Source organism: Telmatherina bonti (genome assembly GCF_933228915.1).
Source record: "Telmatherina bonti genome assembly, chromosome: 12".
In the NCBI taxonomy this organism is placed as follows: Eukaryota; Metazoa; Chordata; class Actinopteri; order Atheriniformes; family Telmatherinidae; genus Telmatherina; species Telmatherina bonti.
The window spans coordinates 7,469,296-7,495,046 of NC_136610.1; the positions used below are offsets into that span (position 1 = coordinate 7,469,296).

At 44.9% G+C, this 25,751-nt stretch overlaps 1 protein-coding gene across 3 annotated transcripts in view; it reads right to left on the bottom strand.

Moving 5' to 3' along the window:
* Window positions 1-25,751, bottom strand: part of LOC306763421 (transcription factor COE3-like) — a 208,660-nt gene that overhangs the window by 69,796 nt on the left and 113,113 nt on the right. For all 3 annotated transcript variants that reach the window (XM_079250214.1, XM_079250215.1, XM_079250213.1), the window contains exons 7-8: window positions 4,487-4,568; window positions 3,088-3,205 (exon numbers count right to left, since the gene is read on the bottom strand). In XM_079250214.1, the coding sequence (XP_079106340.1) occupies window positions 3,088-3,205; window positions 4,487-4,568 (200 nt within the window). The remainder of the gene's footprint in view (window positions 1-3,087; window positions 3,206-4,486; window positions 4,569-25,751) is intronic.

Below are 25,751 nucleotides of genomic sequence, written 5' to 3' on the forward strand. Positions count from 1 at the left end.
TTCCAGGTATCAGACCCTCTCGGCAGCAGCCGGTAAACGCCGTGGGGGCGGAGTTTCCTGATGGCCGATGGCGTTCATTCAGGAACAAGACACAAAAATCCGGAAACAAGCAATCGCACTATGACCTGTCAGTTCCACGTAGCTGCGTCTGCGCAGCCTCGTCTGCGTAGCTGTGTTTTGCGTAGCTGTGTTTTGCGTAGCTGCGTTTTGCGTAGCTGCGTCTGCGTAGCTGCATTTTGTGTAGCTGCATTTTGCGTAGCTATGTTTGAATAGGTGTGTCTGCATAGCTGCATTGCGTAGATGCGTTGCGTAGCTGCGTTGTGTAGCTGCATTTTGCGTAGCTGCATTTTGCGTAGCTGCATTTTGCGTAGCTGCGTTTGAATAGGTGTGTCTGCGTAGCTGCATGTGCGTAGCTGCGTGTGCTTAGCTGCGTGTGCCTAGCTGCGTTTTGCGTAGCTGCGTTTTGCGTAGCTGCGTTTTGTGTAGCTGCGTTTTGCGTAGCTGCGTCTGCGTAGCTGCATTTTGCGTAGCTGCATTTTACGTAGCTGCATTTTGCGTAACTGCGTTTGAATAGGTGTGTCTGCATAGCTGCGTGTGCATAGCTGCGTGTGTGTAGCTGTGTTTGCGTAGCTGCGTTTTGCGTAGCTGCATTTTGCGTAGCTGCATTTTGTGTAGCTGCGTTTGAATAGGTGTGTCTGCGTAGCTGCGTCTGCGTGTCTGCGTCGCTGCGTCTGCGTCGCTGCGTCTGTGTCGCTGCGTCTGCATTGCTGCGTTTTGCGTGGCTGCGTTTTGCGTGGCTGCATTTTGCGTAGCTGCGTCTGCGTAGCTGCTGCGGGATGCCCGTCAGGTTCGAAGAGGTGCGTGTCGAGCATCTGCAGACCAACGCAAAGTGTATGGCGGTTACAGCGTAACCGACCTGACGCAGACGCAGTGCGAGTTTAAACCGGTCTTTACTCTCCACGTAGAGGTATCTAACATTACCATTACCATGGCAACCTGCCAGGTCTGCGCTGCTGGGATTAGAGTCCAGTCTGAACTGGAACAAGCGGTCTGAAAAAATGAATTAAATTGAAAATGCAAAAAACTGGTTTCTGACAGCACTTCCAGTATGTAACTGGGCCAGTTTTTATCGTGTAACATCGCACATCCTCAAACAGATCCTCAAACTTCGGCTGACGGTTCTGCTTTCTGTTGGGATCCAAACCAGCCAAACATCCGTCGTTCCAAATGGGAAACCCTGCCACCAATGTGGAGCAAGTCAGAGCAATCCATCAGGACTGATCCGTCCTCGGCTGTGGACGCCGCTTGCGTTTCATGCAGCGAACATCAGAACCAGACTCTGAGGTTCTGTCCCGACTGAGCTGCTGCAGAAGTTCACAAACTAACCAGATATTTCCAGGGGACTTCCTGCAGACTTCAATCTGCAGCCGCCAATCGAGTCCTGCTCCGAGGACTCGATTGTTGCCTCCTTATTAATTTTCCTCTTTTGTCGCAGCAGTAAACAAACAGTCCAGAGGGTCTGGGGGGGTGGCGGCTGTGGAGCAGGGGGGCTTCTGATCACATGAATGGAGCACAAAGACGAGGAGCAGGCGGTGGAAAGTTTTATCAGGGAGCCGGGAGGCTGAGGGCTGGCGACAAAGGAGGGAGCAGATGTTGGGCTTTTTATCGCCTCTGAAAACATCCCAGTCTGGAAGAGATGAAAGGCCCCGAGCTTCCCTCTGCAGGCTGAGATACGGGGCGGCTGGTAAACAACGGGCCCCGTTTGGCCCCTGCAGGACTCTGTACACAACGTCTCTGCTCATGATTGTTCAGGAGCAGTTTGATTTAAAGATCCTCGAAGGTCTCCAGGTGTTTCCACAGGTAAGAAACATCTCAGTCTGACAGATTAGTGTCAGGTAGCATTTGATTTACAACCATGGATGTGCCAGACAGGTGGGGACTCGCTCCTTCCACAGGAGACCGTCTTATCCTGCTTTTTCTTTGATCCAGTACCTTATCAGGTCTGATATACGCACAATGATAAACACCACCCGTCTGGTGCAGCTAGGAGGTTAAACCAAATGAGACGATTACATCAGCAGCTCCTGGAAAATAAAAAAAACAGACTTCTGAAACAAGTCAGGATGGTTTTCAGAGCTCGTCATCTGAAGGTGGAGCAGGGAGAACCTCTTAAGTCTGACAAACTGTTTCAGAAGTTTGTTTTACTCCTCTGTGTGTCCCAGAGGGGTGGGGTTAAACCCAGACAGTCATGAGTGTTGGACATCGTGAGATGCATGAACAGTTTGTGTACCAGACCGATCATTTCCAGTTTGTTTTATTCATCTGGACGTGCCAAACGAGGGGAGTCTGTCAAACAGAATCCATTTTTCTGTTGTTCAGACAGACTCCACCTGCCTGGCGTGTTCCAGGCAGCCAAATCAAACACCATCACACCTTCAGCTGGATGGACGTTGGTTCTTTTTAACCTCAGAGATGTCAAACGGATTTCACCAAATAACAACCAGCGATGCGTTTGTTTTACTGTCTGACAGGTGCCAGATGGGTGGGGTTTATCAGAGAGGATGACATCTTGTTTGAATCTTTCTGAAAGGCTGCTGCTGGTTAAGCTCCACCCTCCTGGCTCTCCAAACAGGTCGAATCAAGCAGGCGTTATGTCATGGCTGCTGGAAGCAGCACTCGGGGGGGGGGGGGGGGGGGGGGGGGGGGGGGGGGGGTTAGGGTTAGGGTAGGAAAAGTGGAAAAGTGGCGTAAAAGTTTACAACATCAGAGGAAATGTTTCCGCTCCACTCCGGCTCCCAGAGTCCAGTTTTAGAGTGTGAAGTTTACAATCCGATGATGTGTTTTATTTGTTGGCAGGAAGAAGGGAGCGTTTGTTCTCCGCCGCCTGAACGTCCAGCGGAGCGGAGCTTTCATTCACAGCAGACGTTTAAAGTTCCTCTGGTTCTTGTTAAATCTGAAACCGACCCTGAACCAACCTGAAGCACACATCAGAGAGCAGACTGAAGTTCTGACTGGGTACCCTGATCTGGATCCAGAGATCCGATCTGGTATTCCGGTCAACCTGAGAGGCTCCGAGCGACATCTTACCTTCAGAGGGATCCAGACGCCGGGCTCGGCGGCCATGTTTGGAGTTGTTGTGAACGAACATGTTGTCTGACACGGCGAGCACGTGACCGTCCACATTGACCGTAGTGGACACCACCACCTGTTGGAGGCACATCAGGGTTAGGGATAAAACCAGTTGATCCAGTTTGTCCAGAACACATAGTAGTTCTAGATCCAGTTCAGAGCTGAGATTACATCTCCGACATTCATGATGGTTAGTTTCTCAGGTGGTTCTGAAGATAAACTGGGTCTGAAGTGGATCTGGGAGAGCAGTTATAAATGTACGGCCCTGGAGCCAGAACCAGTCCATCAGAGGGAACGAACTGGTCCTGCTGGGAAACTGGTGGAAATGAAACAGGAAGACATTAATGACAATTTTTAGAGTAAAAGTAAATTTCCTGATTTGTTTACATGAGGTTGTTTGTGTTTATTATGAATCTAAATCATTTTCAACATAATCAATAGATGTGACTTTAGTTTGTATGATGAGGGGAGTCAGTCAGGTGGGCAGGATTACCACATACATGTGGAAATCCACACGTATGGACATGAAAAGCAATTTGATTCTAAGAAGCTACACTGATCATGATGTGCTGATCAGTTCCAGACAAACTGCCATTAAAGGTTTCTGATTTTGTAGATCTATTTTAATTAGATTGACTTCTACGTAAAATAATTAAAACCAATATAAATGCAACAAAAATATGATTCTAAAATGATAAATAATTGCATACAATAAAGATTTATTTCAAAATGAAAAGTTTTTACATATACATATATAAATTAAAAAAAAAAATATATATATATATATATATATACATATACATATATATATATATATATATATATATATATATATATATATATATATATATATATATATATATATACATATATATATAGGGAGAGAGAGAGATAATTAAAATAATTTTTTTTAATAAAAAGCATTATTAAAGCCAGATGATAGATAGATAGATAGATAGATAGATAGATAGATAGATAGATAGATAGATAGATAGATAGGTAGATAGAATTTGTGTTTTGTAGAAATCTATTAAACTTTGTAAATATAAATAATTGTATAAAAAAAACTGATCAAATTTTAAAAAAGAAAAAAGTTAAATTTATATTAAATGTATATTTTATTTATGTTCAGATCCACACAAAGTAGAAAATATATAAAAATAATACAAATAAAATGTGTAAATTTGTAATTGAGGCTAAATATCGTTATTTGTCTCCATGTTGTGATAAAAGTAAACATCATTCCAGTTAATGACGGGTTGTTGGTATTCTACTGGTCCTGGCCCAGTGCAGATGTGCTGATGTGTGTGTGACCCTGCAGACCTGCAGCTGTTTCCAGATGTGCAGCGGTTCTTACCTGAAACCGCCTCATGTCTCGGGGGTTCCCTGCGTTCTTCAGACAGTTCTGATTACACTTGAGGAAGAACTTCAGGAAGAATCTGGAAGAAAAGCAGAAGACGAGACGAGAAGAAGGTTAGACCTGCAAACAGCAGGTCCACAACGGATCCAGGACCAGCAAACACTGTGAAGCCGGGTTCAGTTTCCACCAGCATAAAGAAAGTTTTATCGGCGTGCTTTGGCAAAGCGGCGTGGACTCGTTTCCAACCCGTCCTCCATCTTTGACAGGAAGCGGCCACGCCTCGCAGCGGCTGCCATGTCGCCGTCAGATCTGACTCTCTTTCTCCTCCAGACTTATGGCGTCTCATCAGGAGCCGCCTTTTGATTTTTCCTCCTCGCCATGTGTTGATTTACGCCCGTTGCCATGGCAGCAGAGGAGTATTGATTGGGAATGGATATCAATGAGGACGGGTGGTAATAACCAGCAGCAGAGGAGGAGGGAGGCGGGTCAGGATGGATCGCCACCTTAATGCATTTCCCACTGCAATGTAATCTGCACACATCCATCTCCTCGGACCATAACCTCCCCCCCTCACCCCCTCCCAGGACCCTCCCCCCTCCTCCCGTTCTGATGGAGCGCTTCCTTTTTAATTGCCACATTATCACAATAATAATCCAGGCAGTTAACAAGCGGCAAGGTCGCAGACAGACATGTCACATTAACCAGGGGATAACCTCCACTCAACACCAGCCCTTCCTCCTCCTCCTCCTCCTCCTCCTCCTCCTCCTCCTCCTCCTCCTCCTCCTCCTCCTCCTGCCACGGTACGGCATGCTGGGAGTTCAGGAGGATGAAGAGGAAGAGGAGGGTGGAGACAGATGAGGTCGGCATTGATTTCCACCTTAATAAGACAGAAGGAATATGTTTAAAACCCTTTCCTCCTGAATCTTCAGTGTTCCTTCAAAATCCCACAAATTTACTGGTTGATAATCCTGGAATATCAGGAACATTTCCACGGCGATCGCTGAACATGAACCCAAGATTTTCACGACTTCATGACACATTTTCAGTCCTAAAATACACAAATATTTATACACATTTCCACAGAACAACGTCACAGTGTTCTTAGCATGATCATCGTCGGCGTCCCGGTAATCCAGGACGGAACAGAGATCTGCACGTTGGCGCCGAGTTCCCGTTAATAAACCTGGACTTCTTCTCGCATGTAAAACTCTTCGTAGCCGAGAGCGATTTAGCCCCAAATATCCCAGACTTTCATTTTCCCACCAGTTTCACGCTCAGACTGACGGGTTCTGGTTCCGGGAGGGTCTAAAAGGAGAACAGGAACCAGAACCTTGAGGTATCAGACCCTCTCTGTGGATCCAGGTCACAGTCCGGCTTCAGCAACCAGAACCTTCAGGTATCAGACCCTCTCTGTGGATCCAGGTCACAGTCCGGCTTCAGCAACCAGAACCTTGAGGTATCAGACCCTCTCTGTGGATCCAGGTCACAGTCCGGCTTCAGCAACCAGAACCTTCAGGTATCAGACCCTCTCTGTGGATCCAGGTCACAGTCCGGCTTCAGCAACCAGAACCTTGAGGTATCAGACCCTCTCTGTGGATCCAGGTCACAGTCCGGCTTCAGCAACCAGAACCTTGAGGTATCAGACCCTCTCTGTGGATCCAGGTCACAGTCCGGCTTCAGCAACCAGAACCTTGAGGTATCAGACCCTCTCTGTGGATCCAGGTCACAGTCCGGCTTCAGCAACCAGAACCTTCAGGTATCAGACCCTCTCTGTGGATCCAGGTCACAGTCCGGCTTCAGCAACCAGAACCTTTAGGTATCAGACCCTCTCTGTGGATCCAGGTCACAGTTCGGCTTCAGCAACCAGAACCTTTAGGTATCAGACCCTCTCTGTGGATCCAGGTCACAGTTCGGCTTCAGCAACCAGAACCTTTAGGTATCAGACCCTCTCTGTGGATCCAGGTCACAGTCCGGCTTCATGCATCCTTCCTGATAAATCTTCTAGTCTGGCTTGGTCCTGATACTTTCCTTTAGTCCTGCTGCTACAGGCTGAGGCTGCTGGAGGACGTCCCATGATGCACTGGGAGACGTCCCATGATGCACTGGGAGACGTCCCCTGATAAACTGGGAGACGTCCCATGATAAACTGGGAGACGTCCCATGATGCACTGGGAGACGTCCCATGATGCACTGGGAGACGTCCCCTGATAAACTGGGAGACGTCCCATGATAAACTGGGAGACGTCCCATGATGCACTGGGAGACGTACCATGATAAACTGGGAGACGTCCCATGATAAACTGGGAGACGTCCCATGATGCACTGGGAGACGTCCCCTGATAAACTGGGAGACGTCCCATGATGCACTGGGAGACGTCCCATGATAAACTGGGAGACGTCCCATGATGCACTGGGAGACGTACCATGATGCACTGGGAGACGTCCCATGATAAACTGGGAGACGTCCCATGATGCACTGGGAGACGTCCCATGATAAACTGGGAGACGTCCCATGATGCACTGGGAGACGTCCCATGATGCACTGGGAGACGTCCCATGATCATGGTACGTCACATGATAAACTGGGAGACGTACCATGATGCACTGGGAGACGTCCCATGATGCACTGGGAGACGTCCCATGATGCACTGGGAGACGTCCCATGATAAACTGGGAGACGTCCCATGATGCACTGGGAGACGTCCCATGATGCACTGGGAGACGTCCCATGATGCACTGGGAGACGTCCCATGATCATGGTACGTCACATGATAAACTGGGAGACGTACCATGATGCACTGGGAGACGTCCCATGATGCACTGGGAGACGTCCCATGATGCACTGGGAGACGTCCCATGATAAACTGGGAGACGTCCCATGATGCACTGGGAGACGTCCCATGATGCACTGGGAGACGTCCCATGATGCACTGGGAGACGTCCCCTGATAAACTGGGAGACGTCCCATGATGCACTGAGAGACGTCCCATGATGCACTGGGAGACGTCCCCTGATAAACTGGGAGACGTCCCATGATGCACTGAGAGACGTCCCATGATGCACTGGGAGACGTCCCCTGATAAACTGGGAGACGTCCCATGATAAACTGGGAGACGTCCCATGATGCACTGGGAGACGTCCCATGATGCACTGGGAGACGTCCCCTGATAAACTGGGAGACGTCCCAAGATAAACTGGGAGACGTCCCATGATGCACTGGGAGACGTCCCATGATGCACTGGGAGACGTCCCATGATAAACTGGGAGACGTCCCCTGATAAACTGGGAGACGTCCCATGATGCACTGGGAGACGTCCCCTGATAAACTGGGAGACGTCCCATGATGCACTGGGAGACGTGCCATGATAAACTGGGAGACGTCCCATGATAAACTGGGAGACGTCCCATGATGCACTGGGAGACGTCCCAAGATAAACTGGGAGACGTCCCAAGATAAACTGGGAGACGTCCCATGATGCACTGGGAGACGTCCCATGATGCACTGGGAGACGTCCCATGATAAACTGGGAGACGTCCCCTGATAAACTGGGAGACGTCCCATGATGCACTGGGAGACGTCCCCTGATAAACTGGGAGACGTCCCATGATGCACTGGGAGACGTGCCATGATAAACTGGGAGACGTACCATGATAAACTGGGAGACGTACCATGATGCACTGGGAGACGTCCCATGATAAACTGGGAGACGTACCATGTTAAACTGGGAGACGTCCCATGATAAACTGGGAGACGTCCCATGATGCACTGGGAGAGGTGCCATGATAAACTGGGAGACGTACCATGATAAACTGGGAGACGTCCCATGATAAACTGGGAGACGTCCCATGATGCACTGGGAGACGTGCCATGATAAACTGGGAGACGTCCCATGATGCACTGGGAGACGTCCCATGATAAACTGGGAGACGTACCATGATAAACTGGGAGATGTCCCATGATAAACTGGGAGACATCCCATGATAAACTGGGAGACGTCCCATGATAAACTGGGAGACGTCCTATGATAAACTGGGAGACATCCCATGATAAACTGGGAGACGTCCCATGATGCACTGGGAGACGTCCCATGATAAACTGGGAGACATCAACCTCTCAGTCATTCATTCATTCATTTTCTGAACCTCTTAATCCAATTCAGGGTCGCGGGGAAGCTGGACCCTATCCCAGCTGGCTTCGGGCGACAGGCAGGGTACACCCTGGACAGCTCGCCAGTCCATCGCAGGACCTCTCAGTCAATCAAAACATTTTCATACATGAGAGCAGCTTCATGCAGCAAGTATAACAGCTAAATACCAACAACCAATCAAAATGAAAGATAATACTTAAACAACCAATCATATAACAAGACCAAATTAACAACATACACACATCCAGTCAGGAACTTTCACACACTAAAGGAGGTTTTCCTTTCTGGTTCTGGTTCTGATGGAGGTTTTCCTTCCTGGTTCTGGTCCTGATGGAGGTTTTCCTTCCTGGTTCTGGTCCTGATGGAGGTTTTCCTTCTTGGTTCTGGTCCTGATGGAGGTTCTCCATCTTGGTTCTGGTCCTGATGGAGTTCTTCTTTCTGGTTCTGGTTCTGATGGAGGTTCTCCATCTTGGTTCTGGTCCTGATGGAGGTTCTCCATCTTGGTTCTGGTCCTGATGGAGTTCTCCTTTCTGGTTCTGGTCCTGATGGAGGTTTTGCTTCCTGGTTCTGGTCCTGATGGAGTTCTCCTTTCTGGTTCTGGTCCAGATGGAGGTTTTCTATCCTGGTTCTGGTCCTGATGGAGGTTTCCCTTCCTGGTTCTGGTCCTGATGGAGTTCTCCTTCCTGGTTCTGGTCCTGATGGAGGTTTTCCTTCCTGGTTCTGGTCCTGATGGAGGTTTTCCTTCCTGGTTCTGGTCCTGATGGAGTTCTCCTTTCTGGTTCTGGTCCTGATGGAGTTCTCCTTTCTGGTTCTGGTCCTGATGGAGGTTTTCCCTCCTGGTTCTGGTCCTGATGGAGGTTTTCCTTTCTGGTTCTGGTCCTGATGGAGGTTTTGCTTCCTGGTTCTGGTCCTGATGGAGTTCTCCTTTCTGGTTCTGGTCCTGATGGAGGTTTTCCCAGGTTTTCTATCCTGGTTCTGGTCCTGATGGAGGTTTCCCTTCCTCGTTCTGGTCCTGATGGAGTTCTCCTTTCTGGTTCTGGTCCTGATGGAGGTTTTCCTTCCTGGTTCTGGTCCTGATGGAGGTTTTCCTTCCTGGTTCTGGTCCTGATGGAGGTTTTCCTTCATGGTTCTGGTCCTGATGGAGTTCTCCTTTCTGGTTCTGGTCCTGATGGAGGTTTTGCTTCCTGGTTCTGGTCCTGATGGAGGTTTTGCTTCCTGGTTCTGGTCCTGATGGAGTTCTCCTTTCTGGTTCTGGTCCTGATGGAGGTTTTCCTTCCTGGTTCTGGTCCTGATGGAGGTTCTCCATCTTGGTTCTGGTCCTGATGGAGTTCTCCTTTCTGGTTCTGGTCCTGATGGAGGTTTTCCTTCCTGGTTCTGGTCCTGATGGAGGTTTTCCTTCCTGGTTCTGGTCCTGATGGAGGTTTTCCTTCATGGTTCTGTTCCTGATGGAGTTCTCCTTTCTGGTTCTGGTCGTGATGGAGGTTTTCCCTCCTGGTTCTGGTCCTGATGGAGGTTTTCCTTTCTGGTTCTGGTCCTGATGGAGGTTTTGCTTCCTGGTTCTGGTCCTGATGGAGTTCTCCTTTCTGGTTCTGGTCCTGATGGAGGTTTTCCTTCCTGGTTCTGGTTCTGATGGAGGTTTTCTTTCCTGGTTCTGGTTCTGATGGAGGTTCTCCATCTTGGTTCTGGTCCTGATGGAGGTTTTTCTTCCTGGTTCTGGTCATAATCAAGGTTTTCCTTCCTGGTTCTGGTCCTGATGGAGGTTTTCCGTCCTGGTTCTGGTCCTGATGGAGGTTTTCCTTCTTGGTTCTGGTCCTGATGGAGTTCTCCTTTCTGGTTCTGGTTCTGATGGAGGTTCTCCATCTTGGTTCTGGTCCTGATGGAGTTCCCCTTTCTGGTTCTGGTCCTGATGGAGGTTTTCCTTTCTGGTTCTGGTCCTGATGGAGGTTTTGCTTCTTGGTTCTGGTCCTGATGAAGGTTTTCCTTCCTGGTTCTGGTCCTGATGGAGGTTTTGCTTCCTGGTTCTGGTCCTGATGAAGGTTTTCCATCTTGGTTCTGGTCCTGATGGAGTTCCCCTTTCTGGTTCTGGTCCTGATGGAGGTTTTCCTTTCTGGTTCTGGTCGTGATGGAGGTTTTCCTTCCTGGTTCTGATGGAGGTTCTCCATCTTGGTTCTGGTCCTGATGGAGTTCCCCTTTCTGGTTCTGGTCCTGATGGAGGTTTTCCTTTCTGGTTCTGGTCCTGATGGAGGTTTTCCTTTCTGGTTCTGGTCCTGATGGAGGTTTTGCTTCCTGGTTCTGGTCCTGATGGAGGTTTTCCTTCTTGGTTCTGGTCCTGATGGAGTTCTCCTTTCTGGTTCAGGTTCTGATGGAGGTTCTCCATCTTGGTTCTGGTCCTGATAGAGTTCTCCTTTCTGGTTCTGGTCCTGATGGAGGTTTTCCTTCCTGGTTCTGATGGAGGTTTTCCTTCTTGGTTCTGGTTCTGATGGAGGTTTTCCTTCCTGGTTCTGGTCCTGATGGAAGTTTTCCTTCCTGGTTCTGGTGCTGATGGAGGTTTTCCTTCCTGGTTCTGGTCCTGATGGAGGTTTTCCTTCCTGGTTCTGGTGCTGATGGAGGTTTTCCTTCCTGGTTCTGGTTCTGATGGAGGTTTTCCTTCCTGGTTCTGGTCCTGATGGAGGTTTTCCTTCCTGGTTCTGGTGCTGATGGAGGTTTTCCCTCCTGGTTCTGGTCGTGATGGAGGTTTTCCCTCCTGGTTCTGGTCCTGATGGAGGTTTTCCTTTCTGGTTCTGGTCCTGATGGAGGTTTTGCTTCCTGGTTCTGGTCCTGATGGAGTTCTCCTTTCTGGTTCTGGTCCTGATGGAGGTTTCCCTTCCTGGTTCTGGTCCTGATGGAGTTCTCCTTTCTGGTTCTGGTCCTGATGGAGGTTTTCCTTCCTGGTTCTGGTCCTGATGGAGGTTTTCCTTCCTGGTTCTGGTCCTGATGGAGGTTTTCCTTCATGGTTCTGGTCCTGATGGAGTTCTCCTTTCTGGTTCTGGTCCTGATGGAGTTCTCCTTTCTGGTTCTGGTCCTGATGGAGGTTTTCCCTCCTGGTTCTGGTCCTGATGGAGGTTTTCCTTTCTGGTTCTGGTCCTGATGGAGGTTTTGCTTCCTGGTTCTGGTCCTGATGGAGGTTTCCCTTCCTCGTTCTGGTCCTGATGGAGTTCTCCTTTCTGGTTCTGGTCCTGATGGAGGTTTTCCTTCCTGGTTCTGGTCCTGATGGAGGTTTTCCTTCCTGGTTCTGGTCCTGATGGAGGTTTTCCTTCATGGTTCTGGTCCTGATGGAGTTCTCCTTTCTGGTTCTGGTCCTGATGGAGGTTTTGCTTCCTGGTTCTGGTCCTGATGGAGGTTTTGCTTCCTGGTTCTGGTCCTGATGGAGTTCTCCTTTCTGGTTCTGGTCCTGATGGAGGTTTTCCTTCCTGGTTCTGGTCCTGATGGAGGTTCTCCATCTTGGTTCTGGTCCTGATGGAGTTCTCCTTTCTGGTTCTGGTCCTGATGGAGGTTTTCCTTCCTGGTTCTGGTCCTGATGGAGGTTTTCCTTCCTGGTTCTGGTCCTGATGGAGGTTTTCCTTCATGGTTCTGTTCCTGATGGAGTTCTCCTTTCTGGTTCTGGTCGTGATGGAGGTTTTCCCTCCTGGTTCTGGTCCTGATGGAGGTTTTCCTTTCTGGTTCTGGTCCTGATGGAGGTTTTGCTTCCTGGTTCTGGTCCTGATGGAGTTCTCCTTTCTGGTTCTGGTCCTGATGGAGGTTTTCCTTCCTGGTTCTGGTTCTGATGGAGGTTTTCTTTCCTGGTTCTGGTTCTGATGGAGGTTCTCCATCTTGGTTCTGGTCCTGATGGAGGTTTTTCTTCCTGGTTCTGGTCATAATCAAGGTTTTCCTTCCTGGTTCTGGTCCTGATGGAGGTTTTCCGTCCTGGTTCTGGTCCTGATGGAGGTTTTCCTTCTTGGTTCTGGTCCTGATGGAGTTCTCCTTTCTGGTTCTGGTTCTGATGGAGGTTCTCCATCTTGGTTCTGGTCCTGATGGAGTTCCCCTTTCTGGTTCTGGTCCTGATGGAGGTTTTCCTTTCTGGTTCTGGTCCTGATGGAGGTTTTGCTTCCTGGTTCTGGTCCTGATGAAGGTTTTCCTTCCTGGTTCTGGTCCTGATGGAGGTTTTGCTTCCTGGTTCTGGTCCTGATGAAGGTTTTCCATCTTGGTTCTGGTCCTGATGGAGTTCCCCTTTCTGGTTCTGGTCCTGATGGAGGTTTTCCTTTCTGGTTCTGGTCGTGATGGAGGTTTTCCTTCCTGGTTCTGATGGAGGTTCTCCATCTTGGTTCTGGTCCTGATGGAGTTCCCCTTTCTGGTTCTGGTCCTGATGGAGGTTTTCCTTTCTGGTTCTGGTCCTGATGGAGGTTTTGCTTCCTGGTTCTGGTCCTGATGGAGGTTTTCCTTCCTGGTTCTGGTCCTGATGGAGGTTCTCCATCTTGGTTCTGGTCCTGATGGAGTTCTCCTTTCTGGTTCTGGTCCTGGTGGAGGTTTTCCTTCCTGGTTCTGATGGAGGTTTTCCTTCTTGGTTCTGGTTCTGATGGAGGTTTTCCTTCCTGGTTCTGGTCCTGATGGAGGTTTTCCTTCCTGGTTCTGGTGCTGATGGAGGTTTTCCTTCCTGGTTCTGGTCCTGATGGAGGTTTTCCTTCCTGGTTCTGGTTCTGATGGAGGTTTTCCTTCCTGGTTCTGGTGCTGATGGAGGTTTTCCTTCCTGGTTCTGGTTCTGATGGAGGTTTTCCTTCCTGGTTCTGGTTCTGTTAGAGGTTTCTTTGCTTGTCAGTGTTTTTATGAAAGGCTTTTTGTGAACACAGCTTTTGTAAACTGGATTCATGTGGATCATGTGATGGATTTCTTGGTTGACGGGGAAAAAAATCTGAACATTTCAGCTTTTAGACGTTTTATTTGTTAAATATGTTGAAATGATCACATGTTCATTTAGAAATATTTAGTTCTTTTCATTGATAAATTTTAATAAAGCTTTAAAAAATTTTTGCAGTTCGAGTTGAAGTAAGATGACAGAATCTCTGTAATCTGGCCCAATCTGAGGGGAAATCTGTAAAAGTAGTAGTAGCTTTCCTCTCAGATTTGTGATGTTTGCTTGGAAACAGTTTATTTTCTCTGCTGTGGAGCCTTTAGGATCTCTGCTGCAGCGTTAACGTGTGTGTTTGTGTTTCTGAATGTTTAAAAGTCAAAATCGACCTCGCTCGGTTTTTTTCTTTGTTTTTTTTTTTTAATAATTTGGCGAACTGAGCCTTTACAGAGACACAGAGGACAGAGAGGTGGGCGGTGTGTGTGTGTGTGTGTGTGTGTGTGTGTGTTTGTGTGTGGAGTGTGTATCGACTGAAAGCTGATCTGCTGCTCTGGAGGCTCTAATGCCCTTTATGGCAGTGAACAGAATAATATGGAGCTCCATTCAGATGATACCGAGTCCTTCAGAGAGCTGATATGGATCAATACAGATTGAATTAAAACGCAGCTGGAGACAAGACCAGGGGCTTACACTCACACACACACTCACACACACACACACACACACACACACACACACACACACACACACACACACAGACATTCAGACACTTAAACACAACTGCCTGCACACACAGAAAACACACATTCATACAGCAATATTCCAGTTCTTATCTTCAACCTGCAACATAAATACAAATGACAGTAATAATGTCTTTTTAGATAAAACCTGTTTAAAATTAATGTAAAAAACACAAAAAGCTAAACAGCACACAGCCCCAATAAAACCTTCCGTTACAGTATGGCACGAAGCACCGTCCCATCTGTAAGACACCCCTGAATCAAATAAACCTGCACTATATCTGGCGCGCAGCGGATGCAACTGGTGGCGTGTCCTTCACTGACTTCGCTCGCACAACGTGGCGGTTCAAGAGCAGTGGTGGAAAGCCGAGGAATAGCTATGTTTTATTCCGTTTACTTCGCTTTAGTAGAAATACCACATTAAAATCGTATAGAATTTTGATATTCGTGGATTTTTAAGTGGATAATGATGTGTCTACCTGCTAAAATAAAAATGTTTTTAGAACAGAGAACAGGTAAATAAAAAGAAAGAAAAGTAGTCTAGCCGAGTAGATCCGAGGAATAGCTACGTTTTATTCCGTTTACTTCGCTTTAATATAAATACCACATTACAATCCTGCAGAATTTTTATATTCGTGGATTTTTAAGTGGATAATGATGTGTCTACCTGCTAAAATAAAAATGTTTTTAGAACAGAGAACAGGTAAATAAAAAGAAAGAAAAGTAGAGTCTAGCCGAGTAGAACCGAGGAATAGCTACGTTTTATTCCGTTTACTTTGCTTTAGTTGAAATGCGACATTAAAATTGTGTAGAATTTTGATATCCATAGATTTTTAAGTGGTTAATGATGTGTCTATCTGCCAGAAAAATACGTTTTTAGAACAGAGAACAGGTAAATAAAAAGAAAGAAAAGTAGAGTCTAGCCGAGTAGAACCGAGGAATAGCTACGTTTTATTCCGTTTACTTCGCTTTAGTAGAAATACCACATTAAAATTGTGTAGAATTTTTATATTTGTGGACTTTTAAGTGGATAATGATGTGTCTACCTGCTAAAATAAAAATGTTTTAGAACAGAGAACAGGTAAATAAAAAGAAAGAAAAGTAGAGTCTAGCCGAGTAGAGCCGAGGAATAGGTACGTTTTATTCCGTTTACTTCGCTTTAGTAGAAATACCACATTAAAATCGTATAGAATTTTGATATTCTTGGATTTTTAAGTGGATAATGATGTGTCTACCTGCTAAAATAAAAATGTTTTTAGAACAGAGAACAGGTAAATAAAAAGAAAGAAAAGTAGAGTCTAGCCGAGTAGAGCCGAGGAATAGCTACGTTTTATTCCGTTTACTTCGCTTTAATATAAATACCACATTACAATCCTGCAGAATTTTTATATTCGTGGATTTTTAAGTGGTTAATGATGTGTCTACCTGCCAGAAAAATACGTTTTTAGAACAGAGAACAGGTAAAGAAAAAGAAAGAAAAGTAGAGTCTAGCCGAGTAGAACCGAGGAATAGCTACGTTTTATTCCGTTTACTTTGCTTTAGTTGAAATGCGACATTAAAATTGTGTAGAATTTTGATATCCATAGATTTTTAAGTGGTTAATGATGTGTCTATCTGCCAGAGAAATACGTTTTTAGAACAGAGAACAGGTAAATAAAAACAAAGAAAAGTAGAGTCTAGCCGAGTAGAACCGAGGAATAGCTACGTTTTATTCCGTTTACTTTGCTTTAGTTGAAATGCGACATTAAAATTGTGTAGAATTTTGATATCCATAGATTTTTAAGTGGTTAATGATGTGTCTATCTGCCAGAAAAATACGTTTTTAGAACAGAGAACAGGTAAATAAATACAAAGAAAAGTAGAGTCTAGCCGAGTAGAACCGAGGAATAGCTACGTTTTATTCCGTTTACTTCGCTTTAGTAGAAATGCGACATTTAAAATTGTGTAGAATTTTTATATTTGTGGACTTTTAAGTGGATAATGATGTGTCTACGTGCTAAAATAAAAATACGTTTTTAGAACAGAGAACAGGTAAATAAAAAGAAAGAAAAGTAGAGTCTAGCCGAGTAGAGCCAAGGAATAGCTACGTTTTATTCCGTTTACTTCGCTTTAGTAGAAATACCACATTAAAATTGTGTAGAATTTTTATATTTGTGGACTTTTAAGTGGATAATGATGTGTCTACCTGCTAAAATAAAAATGTTTTTAGAACAGAGAACAGGTAAATAAAAAGAAAGAAAAGTAGAGTCTAGCCGAGTAGAGCCAAGGAATAGCTACGTTTTATTCCGTTTACTTCGCTTTAGTAGAAATACCACATTAAAATCGTGTAGAATTTTTATATTTGTGGATTTTTAAGTGGATAATGATGTGTCTACCTGCTAAAATAAAAATGTTTTTAGAACAGAGAACAGGTAAATAAAAAGAAAGAAAAGTAGAGTCTAGCCGAGTAGAGCCGAGGAATAGCTACGTTTTATTCCGTTTACTTCGCTTTAATATAAATACCACATTACAATCCTGCAGAATTTTATATTCGTGGATTTTTAAGTGGTTAATGATGTGTCTACCTGCCAGAAAAATACGTTTTTAGAACAGAGAACAGGTAAATAAAAAGAAAGAAAAGTAGAGTCTAGCCGAGTAGAGCCGAGGAATAGCTACGTTTTATTCCGTTTACTTCGCTTTAATATAAATACCACATTACAATCCTGCAGAATTTTTATATTCGTGGATTTTTAAGTGGTTAATGATGTGTCTACCTGCCAGAAAAATACGTTTTTAGAACAGAGAACAGGTAAATAAAAAGAAAGAAAAGTAGAGTCTAGCCGAGTAGAGCCAAGGAATAGCTACGTTTTATTCCGTTTACTTCGCTTTAGTAGAAATACCACATTAAAATTGTGTAGAATTTTTATATTTGTGGACTTTTAAGTGGATAATGATGTGTCTACCTGCTAAAATAAAAATGTTTTTAGAACAGAGAACAGGTAAATAAAAAGAAAGAAAAGTAGAGTCTAGCCGAGTAGAGCCAAGGAATAGCTACGTTTTATTCCGTTTACTTCGCTTTAGTAGAAATACCACATTAAAATCGTGTAGAATTTTGATATTTGTGGATTTTTAAGTGGATAATGATGTGTCTACCTGCTAAAATAAAAATGTTTTTAGAACAGAGAACAGGTAAATAAAAAGAAAGAAAAGTAGAGTCTAGCCGAGTAGAGCCGAGGAATAGCTACGTTTTATTCCGTTTACTTCGCTTTAATATAAATACCACATTACAATCCTGCAGAATTTTTATATTCGTGGATTTTTAAGTGGTTAATGATGTGTCTACCTGCCAGAAAAATACGTTTTTAGAACAGAGAACAGGTAAATAAAAAGAAAGAAAAGTAGAGTCTAGCCGAGTAGAGCCGAGGAATAGGTACGTTTTATTCCGTTTACTTTGCTTTAGTAGAAATGCGACATTTAAAATTGTGTAGAATTTTTATATTTGTGGACTTTTAAGTGGATAATGATGTGTCTACCTGCTAAAATAAAAATGTTTTTAGAACAGAGAACAGGTAAATAAAACGAAAGAAAAGTAGAGTCTAGCCGAGTAGAGCCAAGGAATAGCTACGTTTTATTCCGTTTACTTTGCTTTAGTAGAAATACCACATTAAAATCGTGTAGAATTTTGATATTTGTGGATTTTTAAGTGGATAATGATGTATCTACCTGCATGAAAAAAACATTTTTCGAACAGAGAACAGGTAAATGAAAGGAAAGAAAAGTAGAGTCTCTGGCTCCATTTGGGATTATAAGCATAAATTTACCTAAGGAGAATCCTGAAAGACTTGGAATAACTTAAAATGTTTTAATCAACTTATTCCAATTCATTGTCTGATTATGCCCGGATCTGTTTAGTTGCTAGGCAACGACATTCTCATTTCAATAAAAGTAGCCAAGAACTACGCCGCCAGAATGTGGATTCCAAATCAAGGCACAGATATGGTTCTTCATCCGGTCCACCTGTTCAACCCCTCAGAACTGGATGCTGTCGGCAGCGACAGTATAAATAAGAACATGATGTACACGCTTTCGTAGACTGTGAAAAACCGTGACATCGCTGACGGTTTACACTGCCACCGTAATTCCAGAAGATTCCAGAAGCTGGATGCGACCAACATGAAGTTAAAGGCAGGGTGGGAGATGTTTCCCAGCAGCAGGTTTTACTGTATAGCTTAAAGCCCCTTTCACACCACGGCGGCAGCTAATCAGTTAAATACCTCAACATAAAAGTATAAAACATTTGGTCACCTTTGAAATAAACAGGACTGAAAAAACGCCTTCGAATCGCTTTAACCAATGGTTGGTTGATGTCATGTCAATCAAACTCAACTGGCTTTTGTCCCTCCCCTTTCAACCCCGCTGCATGTGCCCACTTGGTGCACAGATCACGCCCTCAGAAGCTCAGACCGCTTGTAAATGCAACAAAGCAAGACCCAGAGCTTAGCTAGCTACATTAGCAAGCATGCTATATTGGATTGGAGGCGTGGCTTTGGCAGGAAGTCTGAAAAAAGGGGTCCGACTTTTGTGTTTTTTCAAAATGTAGCTCGATCAAACCAATTTACTAGGATCTCCTATCCTGCCTATCAGAACCGGTTCTGAGAACCAGAGTTAAGTTAAACCAGGAAGAAGAAGAGACCAGAGGAGGCAGCTGAAGAGCGGTGAACATCTGCACGAAGAAAACATCATAAATAATAAAACTGGACCAGAACCTTTCGCTCCTGCCGAAAGCTGCAGGAAGTTTTCTTCCTGTTAAAGGGGAGTTTTTTCCTTCCCACTGTCGCCGCGTGCAGCTCAGGATGGGGGATTGGATCGAAGTCATGACTCGATGCGATCAATTGGTTTCTATTATAGGATATGTATGAATTTGCTGGAAAGGACGTGTATGTTGATTTGCGTATGTAAAGTGTCCTGTGACAACATTGTTGTGAAGTGGCGCTGTACAAATAAAGTTGAATTGAATTAAATTGAATCCTCCTCTTCGCTGAGCCTCCTAAAGAAGGAGGAAAGGATAATAAGGGAGTCTGTCGGTGTAAGCTGTCACCTCATCACGTCGATCCAGGATCGACTACTGCTGCTGCCTGCCAGGCGACGTGCAGGGAAAATGACTCGGTTCATTCAACAATCACGTTTACAGGAATGTCCTTCAGACAGCCAGGAAGGAGAGAATTCCTGTTCGGTTCCGGTTCTGTCAGAACCGTCAGAAACGGCTGAATCACTGTAAAACACACCCAGACCCGGATCTGAACACGCCTGCCGTACCGGTCCAGATGGGATGACGAGAGTTCATCTGCAGCGGATCCTGATCCTGATCTGACTCCAGATCTGCTGGTTTTCTGGAGTTTATATTTCTACTGCTCCACATCTCCACCTGACTCATCAAAACACAACTTCTGTTTATGTTTAGACACAAAAAACCAGCTGAAGGTCGCTTTCTGTTTCTCACTAACCAGCTGGATTCTTATGGAAAATAAAGACGGAAGGAAAATAAATTTATACTCAATAAATAATGTAAATAATAACAACATAATTTCCAAACCTCATCAACCCATATTTTATTCCCAGCTGAACATAAACAACATGTAAGACGTTGAAACTGAGACATTTTATCGTTTCATGGAAAAAATGAGTTGATTGAGAATCTGACGCAGCAACACGTCTGCAAAACGAAGCTCCAATGCTAATGCTAATGTTTAGCATCGTTAGCATTGTTAGCATCTCCTCTCCTAACATCTGCCTGTAAGCATCTGGGAAGCGAGGAGAGCAGCTGCTGGAGTTTTAGGAGAGGAACGTCGTCCCGTTCTGGTCTGATGCAGGATTCCAGCTGCTTCCATGATGTCGACGGCATGGACGGCAGGACACGCCGTCCATGCTGTCCACAAACAATTCCACATCTTCATCCAGGTTTCCACTCAGAACATTTTAAATGAGCTTTGGTCCAGAGAAGACGGCGTGTTTCTGGATCCTCTTCACATATGATGGAGCTTCAACCTGCATGAGATTTCTGGAATCTTCCAGAGTCCATGCACTGGTTTCCAGTAGAGAATCATGTCTGGTTTATTGCAGTGCTGCCTGAGGACTCCCAGATCACCAGGATCTAGTTTAAACCTCCAGCGTTGTCCCGTGCACACAGAGATTCCTTCTGATTCTCTGAATCTTAACATGATAAACTTTAGAAAGTGGATTTTTAAACTCTTAAATTAATAAAGATTTTTATTATATTGTTCCAGTTTGTCTCAGTCTGGTTGAATCTTTGTCCATCTTATCTGGGAGGCTCTGCCTCTCTGAGATGCTCTTTTCAAACCCAGTCATGTTACTGGTCTGATCCCAGTTAACATATGTAGTTGTAAAATGCTCCTCCAGATGTGTTCCATCATGTTACAGATGTTTTTCTGCCATCAGATTCACATGGGAGTGAAATACGGGTTGATGAGGAAATGAGTATATTGTTTATATTTACATTTCATACGTTGTCTTTTTTTTATCCTAATCAGGTGAATTTAAATTATTTCCTCTTTTAGTTTCAGATTTAAAGTTTTTTGCTCTTATAGAGGAACAAACGTAAATAAACAGTTTTAACATAAATAAATGTCTCTTTTCTCTGTTTCTACAGTCGTTACTTTGAGTAATTTGTTCCTCTTTGTGCTTTAACTGTTTCTTCAAACAGATTTGGACCCGTCCTTACCCTCGGCGGCCCCGGGGCCCGCTCAGTAGTCCTGCATGTTTGAAAGAACGGCAGCTGAGAGGCTCCTGCTGAGCTGCAGAGGATTTCATTCTGAAAAGCAGAAACACGGCGGCTGTAATTGTTCCAGTGGAGCAGCTTTAGAGCTAATTTAGCTCACATCGGGTGTGTGTGTGTGTGTGTGTTTGTGTGTGTGTGTGTGTGTGTGTATTGGGAGGGGCACACATTGGTCTGACTTCAGCATTTTCGCCGGCCACTCTCCATGATGTCAACCCAACCACACCCAGTGCACTATGGGAAGCAATTACATGGGGCTCAGATTACAAGACCCTAATGAACACACACACACATGCACACACACGTGCACTCCCTGGAGTCTCTCACTTATTATGTTAGGCAAGAAAGAAAAAGCAGCAGAAAAAAATCAATATTTCAGCAGGAGTATTTTTAAAAGCCGCCGTGTTGCTGATCTGCCGCCGCCGTTGCCGCCGTTGCCGTTCGCCCTCACAGCGTGATCCTGGGAGCCACCCCACGTTTACCACCTGACCGCCCGGCGCGCCCGGACCAGCACGCCGCCATCTCACAGGCGACAAAACTGAAACGAAGCACAAAGCGAGCGTGGCGAGCCGAGGCCGCCGCCACTCCAGCAAACAATCCGTCCTGGTTAACCCGCTAACCGCCTCGCCGTCACATCTCATCTGTCCGCTGCTAACGAACCAACCGTGGAGGATCTGCAGCGCAGCGAGGGGAGGGAGGAGGAACAGCGAGCTCGCAGTTAGCACCACAAAAACATCAGAAGAAGAAGAAGCAGGAGGAGGAAGAGGAGCAGGAGGAGGAGGAGGAGGAGGAGGGTGGCCTCATTAGGAGGTTGAGTAAAGTCTAATATTGACTCTGCCGTGTTGTTGAAATAATTACTGAGGAGCTCAGATGATGCTTCTCTGCAGCTAATTAGGATATGAAACAAGAGCACCACCATCACATGATGATTCACCGGCCTCAGCACCACCGTGCGTGTGCGTGTGTGTGTGTGTGTGTGCATGTGTGTGTGTGTGTGAGGGCCCTCCTCGGCTCTGCTACACACCATCAATAATTCACAAGCCAAGATGGCAATTACAGGACCATGTACAATCAAACTAAATATTTGATGAGGCACTAAAACAGTCTCTGGAACAGATCTGGCTCTATCTCACACATGCACACACACACACACACACACACACACACACACACACACACACACACACACAGTCTATTGTCACAACACATTAGGTCCTCGGTCCCTTATTCCCCAGACTTTGTCTTGACGCGCAAAAGTAGTTTATTCTGCTAAAAGAGCTTCGTGCAATTCATTTGTTCCATCTGAAATATTGAGAGCTGCAGTTTTTCATCCAGCGGCGCCGCAGATCGTCTCATTTTCATCCCCGAGAATAAAAAGACCACCAGGAGAGGACGTCGAGTTAACAGCGTGAAGCAGATCAATGCGAACGGCAGCACGGCTCCCTCTCTGCGCCTGGACAGAACTTCACACCAAAGCCGTCGACGTGAAAGTAAAAATAACGTGGCGTGAGTCGGGCTGCAGCGCCCCCTGCTGGGTGGATGTCTGAACGCGATCAGAAGGCTGAGAACGGATCAAACAATGCGTTACCTTGATGCCAAGGAGGAAAGACATCAGCAGTGATCTATGAGAAGCAGCTGTTCCTGGTAATCCACCATTTAAACTTTATCTGGAGGTCATCGGTCGACAGCGGCAAACAGTCCAGACAGCAGGACTGGACGGAACCAAGAGCTACATGTCAGACTCCGCAGGCCTTGGTCTGCATGTTACAGGTCATGACACAACGTAGCTGCATCTGAACAAACCACAAGAACAGCGACTTTCAGACGGAGCGGGCCAAGTGGGACACGTCTGGTCAGAACAGGACAAACCAAGCCCAGCACAGCAGACGTAGCGTTGTAGCACGGTGGTGGAGGGATCATGGTCTGGTGTGAGCAGCAGCAGATCTACAGCAGAATGGATCGAGGTGATCCAGACAAAGTCCAGACCCCCACCGGGTTGACATGCCGTGGTGGATCTGCTTTTCACATCTGTTATTTCTGCTCAACGCAGCAGGTTTCCAGGAACCTGAGCCATGTTGGATCTGATGAAACGCAGCGGAGACGTTTCATCAGAACGCGTTGGAGGTTCTTCCTGTTTGTGTTCTGTTGTTTCCTGCTTGCTGGAGGTGAGACGAGTGTGTATCAGTCTGTGTGTGTGTGAACCTTTAAATGCGCTACGTTCCAGCAGAACATCATTATTTTACGAGACGCTGAGTGAAGCAGAGAGCAACACATCTTAGATCAGAGTCGCGTCAGTCGTCATGTCGCCGACCGACATCTTCACGTCCTTCAGAAAGCTGAACTGAGCCCGACTTTCACCTGAAACCAGCGTCACGCAAAACTTTACCCACCTTAAATCATAACGGCTTACACTCGTCTCCAGGACAATTTCTCTGATCAACCAGTGCACACATTTACACTTATTGCCATGGCAACGCAGCCAAAATATAGCTAAGGCGTGAAGAGAGGAGGAAACACGACGAGCCATAACGTGTACATGTGTCAGTGTGTGTGTGTGTGTGTGTGTGTGTGTGTGTGTGTGCACTGGACATCGGTAGATCTAAAGGAAAAACACACATTCATGGTTTCATGCTGAGGAGCAGAACATCAGAGGTTCCCATGATGCTCCTGGATGAGCTTTCTTTTACAACCTGATGTTAAACACTGAGTTTAACACACAGTGTGCACAGCAGAATGAAAAAAATATTAGTTTTGTTGTTTCTCTAAAAAAAATATATAAAGAAGTGAAAAAAATCGTTAAAATAAAGAAAATAGTGCGATTTTCTAAAAATGTTCCAGTAAGTAATAAATAAATGTACATACCCTAATAAACTTTATCAATAAGCTCAAATTAATGTATCTCCTGAAAACGTTAACAGAATCATTTTAAGAATATTTTATTTTAAAAATATAAATTTCAAATATTTAAAAAAGATTTTTAAAATTGCAGCATAAAAAAGTTTAAAAGTATACATAAAACCCACACAATTTAATATTTATTTAAATAGAACAAAATTGAATAATATATATGACAAATATAGAAAGCTAATAAGAACTATTTTTTGTATATTTATTATTATTATTATTATTATTATTATTATTATTATTAATAATAATAATAATAATAATAATAATAATAATAATAATAATAATAGAAACAATAAATATAATAATAATAATAATAATAATAATAATAATAATAATCATTAAACACTGATTAGCTGTAGCTCAGGAGGAAGTCCAGTCATCTGTCAGCCAGAAATTTGGAGGATCTATTCCAGGCTTCTCCTGACTTCATGTCTAAGCGTCCTTGAGCAAGGCACTAACCCTGCATTACCCCCCGATGTGCCTATCGGGGTGTGTGTGTGTGTGTGTGAATGGGTGAATGTGACATGTTCTGTAAAGCTCTGTATAACTGCTAGCCCATTTACTATTTAATAATAATAACATTATATTTTAATTCAAGAAAGCATGAAAAAGTTTTTTTAAAGGAAAAGCACATATTGAAAAGTCTTCAGGTGGGATTAAATAAAATCCCTGCTGCTTCCTTTGGCTCATATCTCAGGTTCTGATTTGTAACAAGACAAAAAAAAGAGGTAAAATCAAAATAAACTCATTAATCTGCTCAGAAACTAAAGAGAAGTCTCATGAAGCAATTCAGGTTTCCAAACATAAACGCTAAACAACGACCCTCCCAGTAAACTCCCATTACCCAGAAGACCAGCAGCCCCCAGGGCATTATGGGAGTTGTAGTGATGAAGAGTCGCGTGCATGTGGACAGCTTGGCGGCATATTAGGAGTCAGAGGGAGCATCAGGCTAACAGCTGCTACCAGACAAACACTACGACACCAACTTAACAACCCGGAGAAGCCTGGAAACAACCCGGAGGAGCCTGGAAACAGCCTGGAGATGCCTGGAAACAGCCTGGAACAACCTGGAGTTGCCTCCCTGTGGGCTAGCACACTGAGACATCTGCACGGCTAAATAAAAAAAATCACTCTGCAGATTGAAACACTTATCTGCACTTTGTCCTGTTAAATATGCTGAGATAATTAGAGCTGGATAAACTGGATTCCAGGCCACCTTTAAGGTTCTTCCAGGGAGCTCCAGAAGCAAAGCCCTGTCATGGTAATGTTGGCTTAATTTAGCAGAGATGTTCGCGGTTCGGAGATGAGTTCTCCAGCTGTCAGAGTGCATGTTAATCCATTTCTTCCCCAGAGAACCTCGATAAATGATGAAAAACTTTCCTAATCTGACAGAAAAAAGAGCATCGGCCGCATTAAGCCGTCTGTTTTTAGTCGTAACTTTTTAAGTAAAAGTTTTTTCTCGGGCTGAACATCCAGGAGAACAAAGATGGTCTAAATGGTTTAATAAAAAGTCCCTTCCAGCTCTGCAGGACTGAAACTCATCAGGCCTCGGGACCTGTCGAAGGTTGGGGGTCAAGTATTCACCTTTCCAGTAAATAGCCTGGTCCCTAACACACACGGCCATGCTGGTCTGACACTGACAACTAAAAGTTTTCATGACAGCCTGAAATGTTAAACACAAAGTTGGATTTCATGTCCCACCATTTATTTATTTTGTTTTAAAGTGATATAAATTATAATTCCAAGTATCTTTTTAAATCCTGTGGTTTCACCGCTGTCATGAGAAATCCTCATCGCGGCCGTGTTGCGGGTTTATCATGCTGAACTGAAGGAT